The 15,782-nt window shown below is 40.5% G+C and overlaps 1 protein-coding gene across 2 annotated transcripts; it reads left to right on the top strand.

The window, feature by feature from the left end:
* Positions 1 to 7,671: 7,671 nt before the first annotated feature.
* ramp2 (receptor (G protein-coupled) activity modifying protein 2) lies at positions 7,672 to 14,793 on the top strand. 2 transcript variants are annotated; one of them, XM_010874542.3, is made up of 6 exons: positions 7,672 to 7,835; positions 8,645 to 8,731; positions 8,916 to 8,966; positions 11,032 to 11,070; positions 11,317 to 11,491; positions 11,928 to 14,793. In XM_010874542.3, the coding sequence occupies exons 1-6, from the start codon at positions 7,775 to 7,777 to the stop codon at positions 12,175 to 12,177; spliced, it is 663 nt and encodes a 220-aa protein (XP_010872844.2). In that variant the 5' UTR covers positions 7,672 to 7,774; the 3' UTR covers positions 12,178 to 14,793. The 2 variants fall into 2 exon arrangements, with proteins under 2 accessions (XP_010872844.2, XP_010872845.2); XM_010874543.3 differs by lacking the exon at positions 7,672 to 7,835 and having other exon boundaries at positions 8,685 to 8,731; positions 8,916 to 10,773.
* Positions 14,794 to 15,782: the final 989 nt, after the last annotated feature.

The raw sequence follows: 15,782 nt of genomic DNA, 5'->3' as shown, positions 1-15,782 counted from the left end.
TCAGTTCATTATAAACAACAATTATATTTAATGTTTTATGTATACATATATATCTTTTTTTAATTATTTTTTTTACATTTAAGGCAATAAATAAAAAATCATATTGGTGTTGCGGTACTATTTCAGGTGGTAAAACTATCATCTACAACCTTTGCTCTCCCATTAGACATCCCTATTTTCCATAATTAATGTATACACATTTCATATACACATGTATGAGAAGTTTATACATTACACATGTCATACACATTTAATAAGAAATCTGGATGACCAAATCATTATTGTTATTCAATTAACTATTGAAATGGAAGACCATTCTATTTTCCTTATCCAACAAGCCACTAACGCATGTTGTTTCCTTCTCAGTGGGAGGTTGCTGTGCCATAGATTCTAGATAATGGGCAGCTGTGTGTGTTCCATCCTTACAACAGACTTCGTTGTCCATCGATCGGAACGTTCCCTTTGGATTGGTGGATACATCTGATTATTTCGATACTTTTTGAATATTTGAGGGTTATTAAAGTCGACTGAGATGCTATGTTGGCCTCATGAATATGCATAGTCCGTCTCTTATTTTGCAGCAAGGACAACTCCCATGTAAAGTGTTTTTAATTTCTCTCAAAGTTGATGGCATCAGATGTACATCAGTACACTCATAATAACCTAAGTATGACGACATCTCTTTTAGATCTTATATGCCTCACGTATAAAAAATAAACGTTAATTTCACATTACATTATTCAACACCAATATATTGTATTGCCCCCACTCAAAATCTTATATTTTCGTGAGGACACATTTTGGGTGGTGATACGACTCTTACTTTTCCTCTTCATCTCTGCTGTGACACATTGCAGACGAGGTCAGTGAAGCTGTCACAGTGCCACTGCCACGCGCTATTGGCTAATGCTGATAGACACGTGACTCAGAGGAAGACGACCTGGCCTGGTCCAGTGAACCTACATATATAGATAGAGGCCTCTAGTGGCCAAAATGCCGTTTCATTATGGAAACAATTAAGGGCACGTTTCCACCATTTTAATGTAGTTAACTCAGTTGGTCTTCCTATGTTTTAAGAAAGGGTCACATGATTCAATCCAAGTCATGAAGATGGATTAGCCATGAAGATAGACAGAGCTCTCATTTGTGTCTGTACTATTATAGAGTCTGTCCGCATTAGAATGGAGGCTATATCCTGTATTTCTGTATAACTAATTGGCTTATCCCTCCTCTTGCGGTTGACATTACCTCCTATCCTGGTTAAGTTAGTCTGTGGTTCAACGTTTCACTGCGTTTGCAAGCAGACAAACCTACAAGGTCTGTGGGCATACATTTTCCTGACCAATGAGCTGAGCACAGTGTGCACATTTTTCAAACAAATTGGAATACACTCCAGCACTTTAACCATGCCATTTTATGGGGGAAAGAATGTGTAACTGTCTTTGACTTACATTGCATTTAACAGTGTTAGACCCATTATTATTCTTCATTGTTTTTTTGGTGCCCCTGTTAAAAGGATGTCTATCAATTATTTTGTGATGCTTCCGGCTTTGAGCATTACCATTATTAAGATAAATATTTATAGCTGCATTATCATGCCCTTTGAGTCTCCCTCCTGCTACAATGTAATAACGACCCCACAATATAGACAGAAAACCCTTGCCTGGACGTCTACTCATTCTTGTTAGAAAGTCCAGGTTTGTTAGATATACAACCCTGTTTCCCAAAAAGTTGGGATGCTGTGTAAAATGCAAATAGAAACAGAATGCAATGATATGCAAATCATTTATCCCTGTATTTAATTGAAAATAGTACAAAGACATTTTATTGTTTTTGGAAAATACTGTTTTTCCATTTAGAATTTAGAATTTGATACCAGCAACACATTTTGAAAAAGTCAGGACAGGGTCATGTTTACCAATGTGTTGCATCACCTCTTTTAACAATATTCTGTAAGCATTTGGGAACTGAGGAGACCAATTGTTGTAGTTTTCAAAGTAAAATGTTTTCCCATTCTTGCTTGATATAGGATTTTCGCTGCTCAACAGTTCAGTGTCTCCTTTGTCATATTTTTTGTTTCATAATGTGCCAAATATTTAAAATGGGTGACAGGTCTGGACTGCAGGCAGGCCAGTTTAGCACCTTGACTCTTTTACTACAGAGCCATGCTGTTGTAATACGTGCATAAAGTGGTTTGGCATAGTCTTACTGAAATAAGCAAGGCCTTCCCTGAAAAAGATGTAATCTGCATGGCAACATATGTTGCTCCAAAACCTGTAGATGGTGCCTTCACAGATGTGCAAGTCACCCATGCCGTGTGCACTAAAGCACCCCATACCATCATGGCTGCTGGTTTTTGAACCGTGCGCTGATAAGAAGCGAGATGGTCCATGTTACGCTCCCTCCAACGGCTCGCGGGTGAGGAGGAGAACGCAACTACTCAAGGTCGAGCACGCCAGATCAGGGACTGAAAAGGGGCTGATTTTTCCGACTAAATTATAAAGAGACAACCAAATTAGAATGTTACCCAAAATGTTGGGGTTTTATTGTCTAAGAAAAATATTTAACACAGACAAACGACAGTACTGACAATACTGGACCCTTAATAAAGAACATGAAGCATCCCCTTCATGCTGCCCTTCACCTGCTCTGTAACAAAATGAATGAATATATCTACAATCTGGTTTTGGTTCATTGAACATGTCTTGTGACACTATGGGTTTGTAGGGCCTTACTGATTTCAGGAAAAACATTATCAAATCCACTCACATAGATAGCTATGTTAGGCCAACACATCCAGCGAAGTACAATCCAGTAGAATCATGACATATGGAAGCATTAACACATGACCGACTAAGCGTTGCCAGAAAATAACTGCACACCTCATCTGTGTGAGGATATAGTTAACACAAGTTCACAATGTAGGCTCTGATTAATTAGCTAATAACAGGTTCTCATACAAAATGTTTTCCACAGATTATACTATGTGGAAATACTGGGTACCACAGATGTCCTCTCCAAATGGCATGAAGCCATCAAGTTCCTTCATCATATTTTTTCCACCCAGGTAGCAATGAATCCTGGGCCATATCAGTACATCAGCTGCCTGTGTATGTGCATTTGGGCCAGGACTGTGCCAGATACTCAAGATTGTATGCCAGATTTGGGCCGGAGAACTGGGTGTATATTGGGCCAGCAAAACGCAAAGGATGTGGACCACATCCCACCACAAATATTTGTACTTGCTTATTATACAACCCACTTCACTATTTTTTGCTATAATATCCAGCAACGTCTAACCTGAAAACAGCCTCCATTTGCGAAGTTGTGATGAATTCCCGTGAGCTAATTCATTTGAATTAGCTCACAGGAATAAATACCTTAGTATATAAATACCTTAGTATAAATACCTTAGAAATAGTTAGCTATGACATCATCAAGTCTAATTCTGACGGAAATGCTTTGTAAATACATTTTCAGCTGGGAGAACCTGCGGGGAGAAGATAAACCTATCCTTCATTCCATAAGATGGCGCTGTAGAGCTATAAAATAAAGTTGCCTACTTCCTCTTACTGCTGCTCCATAAGACCACTAGGCCTACATTTGTTTTCGTTCCATGTGCAGTAGAATGAGTAGCCTACAACTAGTTTAGAGCAGCTAGTTTATAATCTGTCCATTGATTGTTTATGTAGGTCCTAACAGAACAAGACTGAGGAGCAAGTCCAGCCCTAGTCTTTTAGGGACCCCTAGGTGAGATTTGGATGGGGGTTGGCCCCCACCATGAGACAATATATTTTAGTGACCTCTTAACGACAGAGAGATACTTTTTTGTTTTAAATGTAATATCCTGTAATTATACTGCAACTGGAATTTGACCTCCTGGACGCAATGTTGCAACAGTACTGCGATGCAGTGTCTTACAAAATACAAGTGAGAAGAAAAAAAGTGGCAAAAGAGCCTAGCGACAAATTCAGATAGTGCTTCAGGAAGCCCCAGTGAATTTGGTTTTGTGGTGCTCATCTCTGGGCAGCTGCTTGAGTGTGCGTCTTTCCCACACTCCCAGCAGGTGGCCTGGTGATTAGAGCATGTAACCTGTGACCATAAAGTTACTAAATTTCATCCTAAGCCATTAAAGGAAGAACATCTATCTCAGTGGAAGACAGTCAACCCTAATACTGTAGTTCCCTGGTTGCCCAACTTGGCTGTCCCCCAAACCACTCAAAAAACCACTCCAAGGGATTGGATTAAAAGCAGAAGTCAAATTCTGGTTAGACCTTGTATTCAGTTGACCACAATGTGAATTCAATATTTGTGCTTCAGTCTTTCCAACTACATTAGATCAAACAGCGCTTCACTCCTGGCAGATGAAACATTTCCAAGTCACGGCCCTCGACATTGACTAGCCTTTTATGATATCGCTGTGGACGAGCAATAGTGCAATCTTTAGGGAAAGCTTACAATCTCGGAAGTTTTTTAAAATTTTGTTTGAAATGCGTTTGGTAAAAAAACAAACGGAAAATACAATGGAACGGAAATCATTAAAAATATCTGGTGTTTGTTTATAGATAGCATCTAATCAGTTAATTCTAAAGAGGTCTCAGTTTCCCTTAGCTGATCAAATGGGCAACGTCTCTTCCTTGTATACAGTCAACACTCACTCACGAGTCTCACCATCTCTGCCCTTTATCTGGGTTAGAAGGGTGAATGGAAGTGTGTCTCAATTGAGACCCATAATGACTGTGGTTTGAGGTCCAAGTGTGTGTGCATCCAAAAATGGATTGTGCTATGTTTGGTGCGATTATGACTGTAAACAGACTTCTTATGTGGGATAGGGGAGATCAAACCAGCGCCTACAGAGTAGTGGTGGCAATCCTCAAGCTCGGTTTTAAGCCAGCGGGACATGGATGTGGTGTGACAATCCAAGTTGTGACAATAGACTCTGGAGTTCAAGACTTTGGTCTGAAAATGGGGACATTTGACAAAATGGTTGGGCATTTGCGGCTGGACATCCATCTTGATAGCATTTTCTCTTGATAGTGGAGAGGAGACTTCTGAAAATGTTAAGATTTAAGTTTCTCCAGCGGCAATTGAAGTTATAGCTGTTGAACAATCCCAAACTATGTGCATTTTTGGGCAAATCTTTAATGGTAAATGTTCTAAACGAGAGGGTTCCTGTATCCACAAAATAAATTTTTTTCTTCTTAAAATGCACAGTACATTCAGAAATGTTGCTTTTTTGGATCAAGACCGTGGGGACAGACTGCGGAGATATCATAGGCCATCACCATGTTATTGCACATATTTCAATAATCTTTACTATTGTTTATTAATGTTTTCGATGACATTTTTGCCTTATTTACAGTGAAAAATATAAATGTTTATCTTTGTTTGGACAGTTCAACGCTTTGTGAAGGTATTGTTTACGAATGCACTTACAAATACTTATAAGATGGACCACTGCATATCGTCATGCTAAATTATTTACCTTGGTTGCCCAGTTAAAAAAGAAAAAATCCTCACTTTAATGTTTGATGGATAAATGTTCTGTGCTAGCCGCAGAAAATTTTTGTTTTCATGATTTGTCTTGACCCTCTGATACTCTGATGGCCTTGCCAAATTTAAATACCGGACATTATTCTATTGTACAATTCCTAACGTATTAACCCATGTTAGATTCTCCCTCTTTCTGGCACAACGCTACATTTGTGCTTGATTTGGGCTGTGTCATGTTTACACTGGACCGTAAAATAAAAGCAAGCGGGAAAAAGCAGGAAGATACACTTGAGAGTGAGGCCCTTATCAGCGGAAGCATTTTTTATAAATATTATTTTATGTAAATGTGTTGCTGTTGGAACCTGGGATATTAGCTAGATGCAGTATCTTAAGATGTGCCCTTGGAGATGGATGAGCTCATAGGAGAAAACATTAAATTCTGAAACATTTCTCTGATTGAATTACTACAAATTGTTTCTTAACAATATGCTTGTTTTTTTGCCTCCCAAAATAATGGTTTGTTCAAGCGTATCAAGAAGAAAGAGGAGTGTAGCAAAGTGATGTGTTTTCTGATGAGGTTATGAAGAACTCTCTGTTGACGGCACGGCACAGAATCTGATTGTCTAATGTACAGAAGCCCTTTAACGTTTTAGGGTTTATTCAAAAAGAGGAATTGAAGAATTTAAATGTGGATGTGACTTTGCCCCCGAGTCTAAGCGAGTCCAGACCCAGGCCCAATGGAGGCAGGCAGTACATCCATGACGTGAATGAAAGGATTGTGTGTGTAGAGAAGGGCCAGGGAATGCCTCAACACACTCAGAGCAGCTTTGTGAATACGTCAGTGACAGCCTTGCAGTGGATAAGGCAATCCACCAAACTACTGCTGCGGGAGATATGTCATCAGTCGTTAACGCACATAACATAATAAGGAGAAACAAAAACAGATCTCCCCCATCACCAACTGGGAACACCCCCACCAAAAAAACAAACAGGCTGTTATTCTTTAAATGATCTTCCAACAAAGGAAGAATGACAGAAGTTCCCTCAAGAAAACCTAATTCAGATCTGTTTTCACAAGAGGCTCATGGGAAACTTAACACGAAATGTTTCTATTGACATTTGACGTAAGGTTAGCTTGTTGTAGCTATTTATTTGGTTCTATAAATGGCTCAGAATCAATACTGAATATACATCTTAAAGACTTTTTGGAAGCTGAGAGTTATCAAAAGTATGTATGTCACAGAGACTTGTCTCTATGGGATCATACAATCCACGCGCCCCGTGAAGTAATGGAAGCTGAGAATGATCAAAAGTATGTATGTTGGAGAGACATGTCTACATGGGAACATACAGTCCATGAGCAGGGGGGGTCTGTCAGGCTCCATCGGTCTCCGCCAGGCAAACGATTTATCGTAGTCATTTTTCTTTTGTTAGAAATGTAGGTCTGTAGTTCAGCCATGGCAGCTTTGTGAGTGATGTCACTCTTTCATTCCCCAATCCCATTCACACTACCACAGGGATTTTACAATGTCTGTGTACCACAACTATACCAGAACGTTTGCTCACTAATACCGCTTAATCAAAGAAACAAAAAATTTACAGTATGTACTACTCTCTACTTGGACAAAGATATCTGTTTCTTTATTCATTTGTTTTCATGTTTGTGTGGTTGTGAGTCTGTATGTGCAATAGTGTGTATACCTTTGTCAAAAAGTAGAATCCCAAGGAGAAACATTTTCAGGTAGGCAGATGGAAGAGTGAAAACAAATGTAAAACTTCAATTGCTGCACTGATATCACACATTGTCAACTGTTGAGGCTGTACCCCTAAAAGACATCATCGGCCCTAGTGAGTATGTCTCAGATAGTCTGTCTTGTCTTATCAGTCTGTCTTATCAGTTTATTCACAGGAGTTCCAGCAAATGATGCCAGCGGCAAGTCAGCCAGCATTCTATTACTAATTTCCCAACCTTCAGTGACATTACTGTACAAATGTTAATTCCTTCCAAACGGAACTTATGACAGAGTAGGCAGGATAGAAAAAAGCAAGGAGGGAGAGAAAAGCAAGATAAAGAGAGAGAGAGATTTTATTTGAAGTGGTTTCTGGGCTACAGTAGCTCTCCCCTTTATCTGGGGCTCTCTGTCCCATTGTGGGATCCCGCCCAGGCCGCCCATCCTAGGAAACAAGAGCTTCCTGTTGTTTTATAGAGCTTTCCTGCAGAGGTTGGAGATATGTAATCTGTTTCCACCAGGGAAGGGGGATAGATCGGTGTCAGGCTGCAATGAAAGCCCCAAACCTGGTTTCTGTGTCTTCCGCCTGTGTTCTTCATCTTCTTCTCTGGGGTGAGTTGATGATTTACACAGCACTATATATGGACAGCAGGCCAAGGGGTATGTAGGAGTATGGTGAATTATTGAGACAAAAGGTCTGCAAAAAATGTGTAATGATTTTACCTCTTACAATAAAATGTTTGTGAGGTAGGGGTTGTGATAGGCACTAGACAAAATAATTCACTGTGCTTTCATGTAGCTTGCGCTAAACGATATATATATATGTATATGTATAGCGCTGTATTATTGAGATGATCGCAGTCCTCGCATATTGTGCATTCAAACTTTGATCCACATTTTCCAGACCAGAAAGCTATCCTACAAGGAATACAAACAAGGCAGGTTATTCAAAGACAAGAAAACATTCCATTGTTTTTGTTTGAGTTAATGGCTAAATTGTTTTTAAGACTTTTTCGAAAGGGGCAGTGACACTGACCCGCCAGTCCCTGCCTTTGTTTCTCTGTACCCGTCTGCTCCATTCTTTGTGTCTCTCTTGTGTGTTTGTCAGCTATGTATTCCTGTTTACATGAATGGGGATGGTCATTTTTATGTTCATTTCTTTTAATGTTTGTGTGATTATGAGCCTGTATATGTCGATAAAGGCAGGGCCGGCCTTAGCCTTTATCGAGGCCCTAGGTGAGTTTTGGTTGTGGGGCCTTTTCACCTCATGGCAAATATGTTAGTGGCCCCCTTCTTGAAGGTGAAGAGACATTTGTTTATCTGTGACTAACATAACATGAGCAAAGCTGCTGCGCTGCCTTTCTTTGAAGTCGTGTCAAACTCCCCAATAGAACTGGCTTTGTTTCTTGTCTGCCCTGTAGTGCTGTGCTCTGTAGCATCTGGCCTGATTGGAAATTATGAGGCACCCCAAGCTCTCACACTAACTACCACACCAGCTACCACACCAGGTAAAATCTAAATCCTTCTCCTTTAATGGTCTCTACAAAATCTAGGGTTGCATCCACGAGTTACATTAACACAGGAACAAAGATACTATCACTAGAGCTACTGTTTTTGATGGCTATTTGCTTTATACACTGTTTTATGTAGATTCATTTGAATTAATATATTAACAATAATCCTTTCAATTAGCCTTCACTTCCTGCAGTAACCGAACAGAATCCCCCATCAACAAAACTGGCAGTAAGTCCCCAGAATTATTTCAATGTTTTAAGGTAACCTTTTAAAACCAAATATTTCACAATATTGGTATTCCATAACCTAATAGTCACAGAGGGATTATGTTTATAATGTTTGCAAAGGTGTAGCCCCCCCCCCTTCCCCCCCATCAATTAAGTGATTTAGAAACAAACATAACCACGTCCTTCGTCATCTCTTTTGCGCAACGCTTTGATACGATGTGATATTTCAATCCATTGGGGACTCTGTTGGACAACCACTGTGAACGAGTTCAGAACAGAACTGGCCAGAGAAGAAGACAACGGAGGAGTGACTCTCCGCCAAGAGTCCTGGGCTTCTAACATAATGTGAAGCCAAGACAAACCAGTTGGGAGGTCCCCAACGGTGAGCTGCAGCTGACACAGGGCCCGTAATTGCTTGGGGTCAAAGGTTAACTCAAACCTTGTTACGAGCAGCCCCCCCACCTGGCTGCATTCCCTGTATTGGTCCCGAATTCACCCCATGCAACGTCTGTGTTCACTGCATGAACTCTGGAGTGGAGAAACAACAGGAACTTTGAAGACGCTAGCCCCCCTTTAAGAGTTCTTCACCCGGCATTTTGCCTCTCCCCTCAACCCCTTTCTCCCTCTCCAGCTCCCCCATTTCTGAGCTCCTCCTTTGCTGAAAAGACACATTTCCTGATGTCATTACTAAATCAAAACGTTGCTCAGTAAACAGATGTGTTGAGGGGCCCAACCAACCCACATGTTCACATTGTGTATAGGTTGTCCTGAGAAGACATCCACTAGTCTTTTTCAAGTCACTCTAATGTTGTTTCGCCACCCCCACAGCCACTGAAACGATAAGGGGCTTAATGTGGAACATTGTTTTAGCGATGATGAAGAGGCTGTCTACCCGCTTGGTCTTTGAAGAGCAGTAGGAGAATGAAACACTAGTCCCGCTGAGGTATCAGTCGTACAGCTGCACATGGCTCAAGGTATTACATGAACATTCAGGAGTCCATCCATGTTCCCAGGCTTGTCCTATTGTGGAAGCCCTGGAGGTACCAGTCGATTAGATTTCTCTGCTTTAGCTGCCTGTGGCTGCTGGAGTAAAGTGAGAGAAGAGGAGAGAGAGCGGTCTTTCCAGCAGCTGGCTGACTACAATAACATCTTCCAGATTCTGATCAAAATAACTGAGATACGAATCCACAGCCGTCTGCACTGCACAGCCGTGCGTAGTCATGATTACGTCCACCCCTAAACCCACTAGTCCTAAATGTTTACTCATGTTTCCGATCTAGCATAGGCAGCCCTCAAGGCAAATAAATCACAAGTCAGCCAAGCCTTTCGCCTGGGAGAATTTGAGACTAAAAAGCAGAACAAGAGTTAAGGAGTAAACGGGTTTCAGATGTGAGTCCAGCCCAGTCTGGGTGTGCTCTGTTTTATTTGAAAGAGAGAGCGAAAGAGCAAGAGAGAGAGAGGACGATCTTTCGAGCCTCCACCCCTTTAAAAGGCAAGACAGTCCTAAAGAAATGCACTGGAGAGGGGAAGAGCTTGCTGCCAAGGAGAGGGCAGACAGACAGACATCCTCAAGGAACATCTGGCAACCGTGGGTAACACCGTTCAGACATCTGGTAACCGAGGGTAACACCGCGTCTAGCTGCTTCCACCCTGTGGAGTTTCCTGTTATGCCTCGCAGGGCTTGGTGGAAGAAGATCAGGCTCTCTCGGGGTTGGCGTAGCTCATCGGGGGAAACTCTCCTGTGTTCACTTCCTCTGACATGAAGGGAGTGCTTAGCTTCTTTGGGGTGTTCCTCTCCGTCCTCTCTGGTGAGTGTGGGGGCACGGCCCCGGTGGCAGGGAATGCATGTCGCTGACGTGATGTGCTGGCTGTAAAGGTAGCATTATTGAGTGCTTTTGTTTTCATTGGTACCTTTAAAAACCCTGACAGTGATTTATTTTCTAATGATATTTGAAAGCCCGTTGAGTGACACCACATGGGACACACATTTGCATGACATGTAGTGTGATTATACATCAGCCATTGTTAGTTATTACTAACTAACTTTTCATTTCTTCTCATTTTAGATGTAAGCTATGGAGAGAATGAATTTGGCAGTGAATTAGGTGGGCCATTACACTATTCTGACAGTACATCTAGGTTTGTTTAAAAGTGCTGATTCAGAGCTGGCTCTGCTCAGTTTTGGTTGTCTGTTGCTCAACATTCAAATTTATGGGAAATTGAGAGGAAACTGAAATAGCATAAACCTGAATCTTCAAGATATTTTTCAAATTGTTAATGGATTTTTTAAGATAACAGAACCATTTTAAGGACTGATTTCTAATATTCCAATTGTGCCTCTCATTTCACAGGTTGTGGAAATAAGACTTCTTACTGTATTGATTTCTGTAAGTTGTGTGATGAGTTATTTCATACAAGAATGGAGTGCTACTCTAACTTATATGACATACAGTGCCACAAGCCTTTTAAAGAAGGCATGGAGTCCTTTAACCACACTGATTGGTGCAACTGGGAAAATGTGAAGAGGTAGGCTCATTTTATTTCTAACAACACTACACAGTATCATGCCAATGGTCTTGTGTGCTTTTTTTCAAACTACAGTAAAACCCAACACACAGTGAATGGGAAATCCAGATAACACAATTTCTAGTCAGTCAATACTAAGGAATGTTTAATAATGCTTTGAGAACATATCAAATCCTAGCATATGTTATTTGTCACATGCTTTGTTAACAATACATTAAACAATACATTGAAATGAACCTGTGACCCCAGCATTGGTAGTGTCATGCTCTACCAACTAAGCTACAGTACCAGTCCCAGGTTTGGACACACTTTCCCGTTCACTTGAATTCAACTCGGGACTGGTACTGTACATTGGATCCAGAAAGCAAAACATCATGTGAGCAACACCAACAGCCTGCGGACACACTTGTCTAATGGTTCCACGGCCTCCCTGCAGGATGTACAACACCTTCACACTGTGCACGGAGGACATAGCGGAGTGTCTGAAGATCCCCTGGCCCAACTGGATGGTGGAGAATAGGTTTGTTGAGATCCACTCTGTGTTCTTCCGAGACTGTCCCAACGAGGAGCTGAGCGACCCCCCGCCCAGCATCGTGTTTGCCCTGGTGATGGCCCCCATCTGCCTCATCCCCGTCATGGTGGTGCTGGTGGTGCTCAAGACCAAGAATGGAGACGGAAATTCTTGATCGGACATCCTGGATCCATCCACGTCCTCCCTGACTCACCCCCACCCATTGTTTAGGCTTTCGCTCTCCCTACCCTCTGGGGACTCAAGACTGGGGCTGATGTCTAATTCTCGGGCTCATTGTCTGGTAGAGACGGAACAGTAGCAAGTGGGCAAGGTTTGAGTTTAGAGGATTAGGTCGACGTTACACACTTTGCCACTTACACGGGTTCCAGAAAGGGTCTGTCTGTGTTGTGTCACCTGTCAGTTTAATATCATCCGAATTTCCTTTGTCCCTTTGTTCCTCTATGCTCCTTTCACTAGTGATGGGTGGTGTGTAACAGATGTGGGGTTTTTAACTTCTAAGTCCGGGGTTGTGCTCAATTCAGAATTGAGTCAAGAATCCCTCATGAATTCCAATTGGATTCTTGACTTTGAATTACAGTAGGAGACAGGATCATTCCAAAACAAATTAAATGAAGGAATATAGATCTCAATTTAGTGGAATTCTCTTGAATTCAAATGTCTCTTCTATTCTAAATCAGTAGTCTATTTGTAAGTAGAAATTGTGCACAAAGTATTTTAAAGAATGTAATATTAAATGCTGTGCTGTTTAACATAGACCACATAAAGAATCCAAAAAATATATTGTATATAAGCTTACTAAAAGTTTTCCATTTTGACATGTCCCTCTGTCACTTCTAAGAACATTTCAAACCACATCGCTGTACACCAAAATCCTTTTTAAGTTTCAATCCCAGTTATTTTTGGCACTTTGACAAGTCATTGCTGAAGTTTACCATTTAATTCTTGCAATCACACATTCAATTCCATCTTTCCCAGTTTAGGGTAGACACTGTAGATAATTTAACAGGCACTCTTATCCCAAGTGAATTACTGTAGTCATTATGTTTCATTTTGTTCCCCTGTGGGAATTGAACCTTCAAGAACCTAGCATTGCAAGAGCCAAACTAGACCCAGATGAAGTTGTGTATTTTTTCTTTGCAGCCACTTTTATCCAAAGTGACTTACACCACTCCTTAACCACTGAGCCTATCTATGTTATCCATGTAATAGTCAAATTGTTCAATATCATGTCTTACAATTGTCCCTGTTCCACACAATTAACTAATTAACTAATATGAACTTACTATGCTATATAAGCATTTTTTAAAACCTTTAAAAAATGAGAACAATTATGATGTCCTCTTCCATCGATTGGTGGAACGATTTAAGTCTTCCATGTGAATAATTTCCCAGAAGCCATAAGTTTAGCCTCTAAGTTCACCCAAAAGCCTTGAAAAAAGTTGTCAAGCTAATGAAATAATTGGTGGATATGTAACTGGTTAATAAGTAAGCCCCACTTACATTATTCTGAACAGAGCACGATCATACTCCCTACACACTTAATTAAGCAAAGTAAAGTGACTCTCAAAAGTGTTCTTGTTTTTCACTTCGACAATATTAACTTGTTTTGTTAATCAGTGGCAAAAACACCTAAATCCATTTTCATTTAATGTTGTAACGCATTAAAATGTGGAAAAGTCCAATGGGGTGATTAACTTTGAGAGCCACAGCATATAACGCAATAGGGCTTCTGACTCAAACATTCCATTCCATGACCAGTTCAATTTAATGCCACAGGTGGGACCTGACGTAGACTATGACGAAATGGTCACATGTCTGTAAATGCTTGTTTAATGTGAAATGTACTTGTTTAATTGTTGTGTATAGTTGTATTGACAGGAACTAAAGATTGTCAAGATGACAGCAAAGCAGTTATTTTGAGGAATTCTTACAGTTTGGGGAAATGTGTCTCGCATTGATGGACATTCGGGTTGATAACCAATGACAAAGGCATTGTGTTTTCCATGGCCAAATTAATTTAGTTACACCTAAGGATGTCCAGAGGACATTTTATCATGCCTAGGAATGGGGAGCATGTAAAACCATAGAACAAAATGCAATGTATCCACAAAATCGGCAGCTCAACTGTCTTTGAATGTGTTTGCATATGCAGGATCTCTCATAAGGCTTCTGGAGTTCCCCCTTTACTGTGCCTCTGAGTGTTGAATATAGGTGTAGCAAGGCATGGGTATGGAATGTATGAGGTTGGCGGAGAGAAGGCATGATCAGGGTTTTGGCCAATTGTGACATCGAAGGAGGTTGGGGGTCAAGGTTCGGGGGCTGGACACAATTGGTTGGTAGCCTACGCCCAGCATGCAGGCCTCGGGATCGTTTCCAGGCATTGTCTTCCTGCTAGCATTAGGGAAGAGCACTTTGACCCCAGTTTTTTCTTGACAATGATGGTCTCCACATTTGCCCTGTGATGAGCCAGTTGACGTATGCCTGATAACTGAATCAAGCATCAGATTAAATCACTGTAGATATTTGGTCTCCCCCTTAGCTTGGACACTGACTGAAGACAGAAGAAAAAATTATGTCTATCTGTCCTCAACCTATGTTGTTAAGTTTTAAGGGACTTTTTTTTATTATTTTTACACTTTTAAAATTTCTAGGGATTTTTTTATTATGCTGTTGTGAATAAAAATGAATCAATTTTGAAAAACAAAGAAATATGAATGCTCATGTATTGTATTTCTGCTCTTACTCTGGTCATAAGACTTACTGGACTTTGTACTGTCTGTTAGAGGGGTGTGTGTCTAAATCAGAACATCTCTTTTCTTTCAATGTACTGTATGAAATTATATTTTGATTTAATTGTACATGGTCATTTAAATTACATACTATGCTGAAGCCAAATGCCTATTCGCTTGTGTGTTTTTGTAGAAAATGTAAAAGTTCAATGGAAATAAGTTAGAAACCTTCACATTCTACACATTTTATTTTGTTAAGAAAATTATTTATAATTAAGTGCATGATGGATTTGTTGCCAACAATACACACACATTACCCTATACCCTACCATTTTTAGAAATGTGTGCCCATTGACTGAAAATGAAAAACTTAAATATCTCATGTATCTCATATATTCACACACTTCGCCATAACACTGCAAATTAAGCTCAGATCCTGGGTCCTTGAATCATCCATGAGATGTATCTAGGAATAGTTTGGAGTCCACCAGTGGCAAAATCCATTGATTGGACATTATTTAGGCATTCCTCTTTCCATAGAAGTTCACACACTTCACAGTGCATGTCAGGGTTAAAGCCAAACCATGAAATCCAAGTAACTCTCCCTAGACCTTTGATATTTTGAGGCATATATCTGGGTATGTTATTAAAACATGGTTAAAGTACTGAAAGTTTCCAGGAGAACAGTGGGTTCCATAACTGTGAAATGAAGAAGTTTGGAACCACCAAGACTCTTCCTCCACCTGACCATTTGACCAAATGAATTGATCGGGCTAGAAGCCCTCTCATTAAAGAACTGACAAAGGACATGGAGTTTGCCAATTGGCACTTAGAGCATGAGAAAATACATATCTGGTCTGATTAGACCAAAATCTAATGTTTAGTCCTGAATGCCAAGTTCTATGCAAAAATAAGTTATTGCTTGGCTACCATCTCTTTGGTGAGGTATGGTGGTGGGAGCTTCATGCTATGGGGATGCTTCTCAGTAGAAGGGACTGGGAGACTGGTTCGGATTGATGCAGGGATGAAT

The sequence above is a fragment of the Esox lucius genome, chromosome 11, assembly GCF_011004845.1.
Source record: "Esox lucius isolate fEsoLuc1 chromosome 11, fEsoLuc1.pri, whole genome shotgun sequence".
Classification (NCBI taxonomy): domain Eukaryota; kingdom Metazoa; phylum Chordata; class Actinopteri; order Esociformes; family Esocidae; genus Esox; species Esox lucius.
This window is presented reverse-complemented; position numbering and strand designations above follow the sequence as displayed.

Excerpts from the sequence above, each read along its gene's own strand:
- ramp2 (XM_010874542.3), top strand. The coding sequence starts at position 7,775 with ATGAAAGCCCCAAACCTGGTTTCTGTGTCTTCCGCCTGTGTTCTTCAT. Across the intron at positions 7,836-8,644 it reads TCTTCATCTTCTTCTCTGGG|TGCTGTGCTCTGTAGCATCT; the intron begins GTGAGTTGATGA and ends TCTGCCCTGTAG. Across the intron at positions 11,071-11,316 it reads TGAATTTGGCAGTGAATTAG|GTTGTGGAAATAAGACTTCT; the intron begins GTGGGCCATTAC and ends CTCATTTCACAG.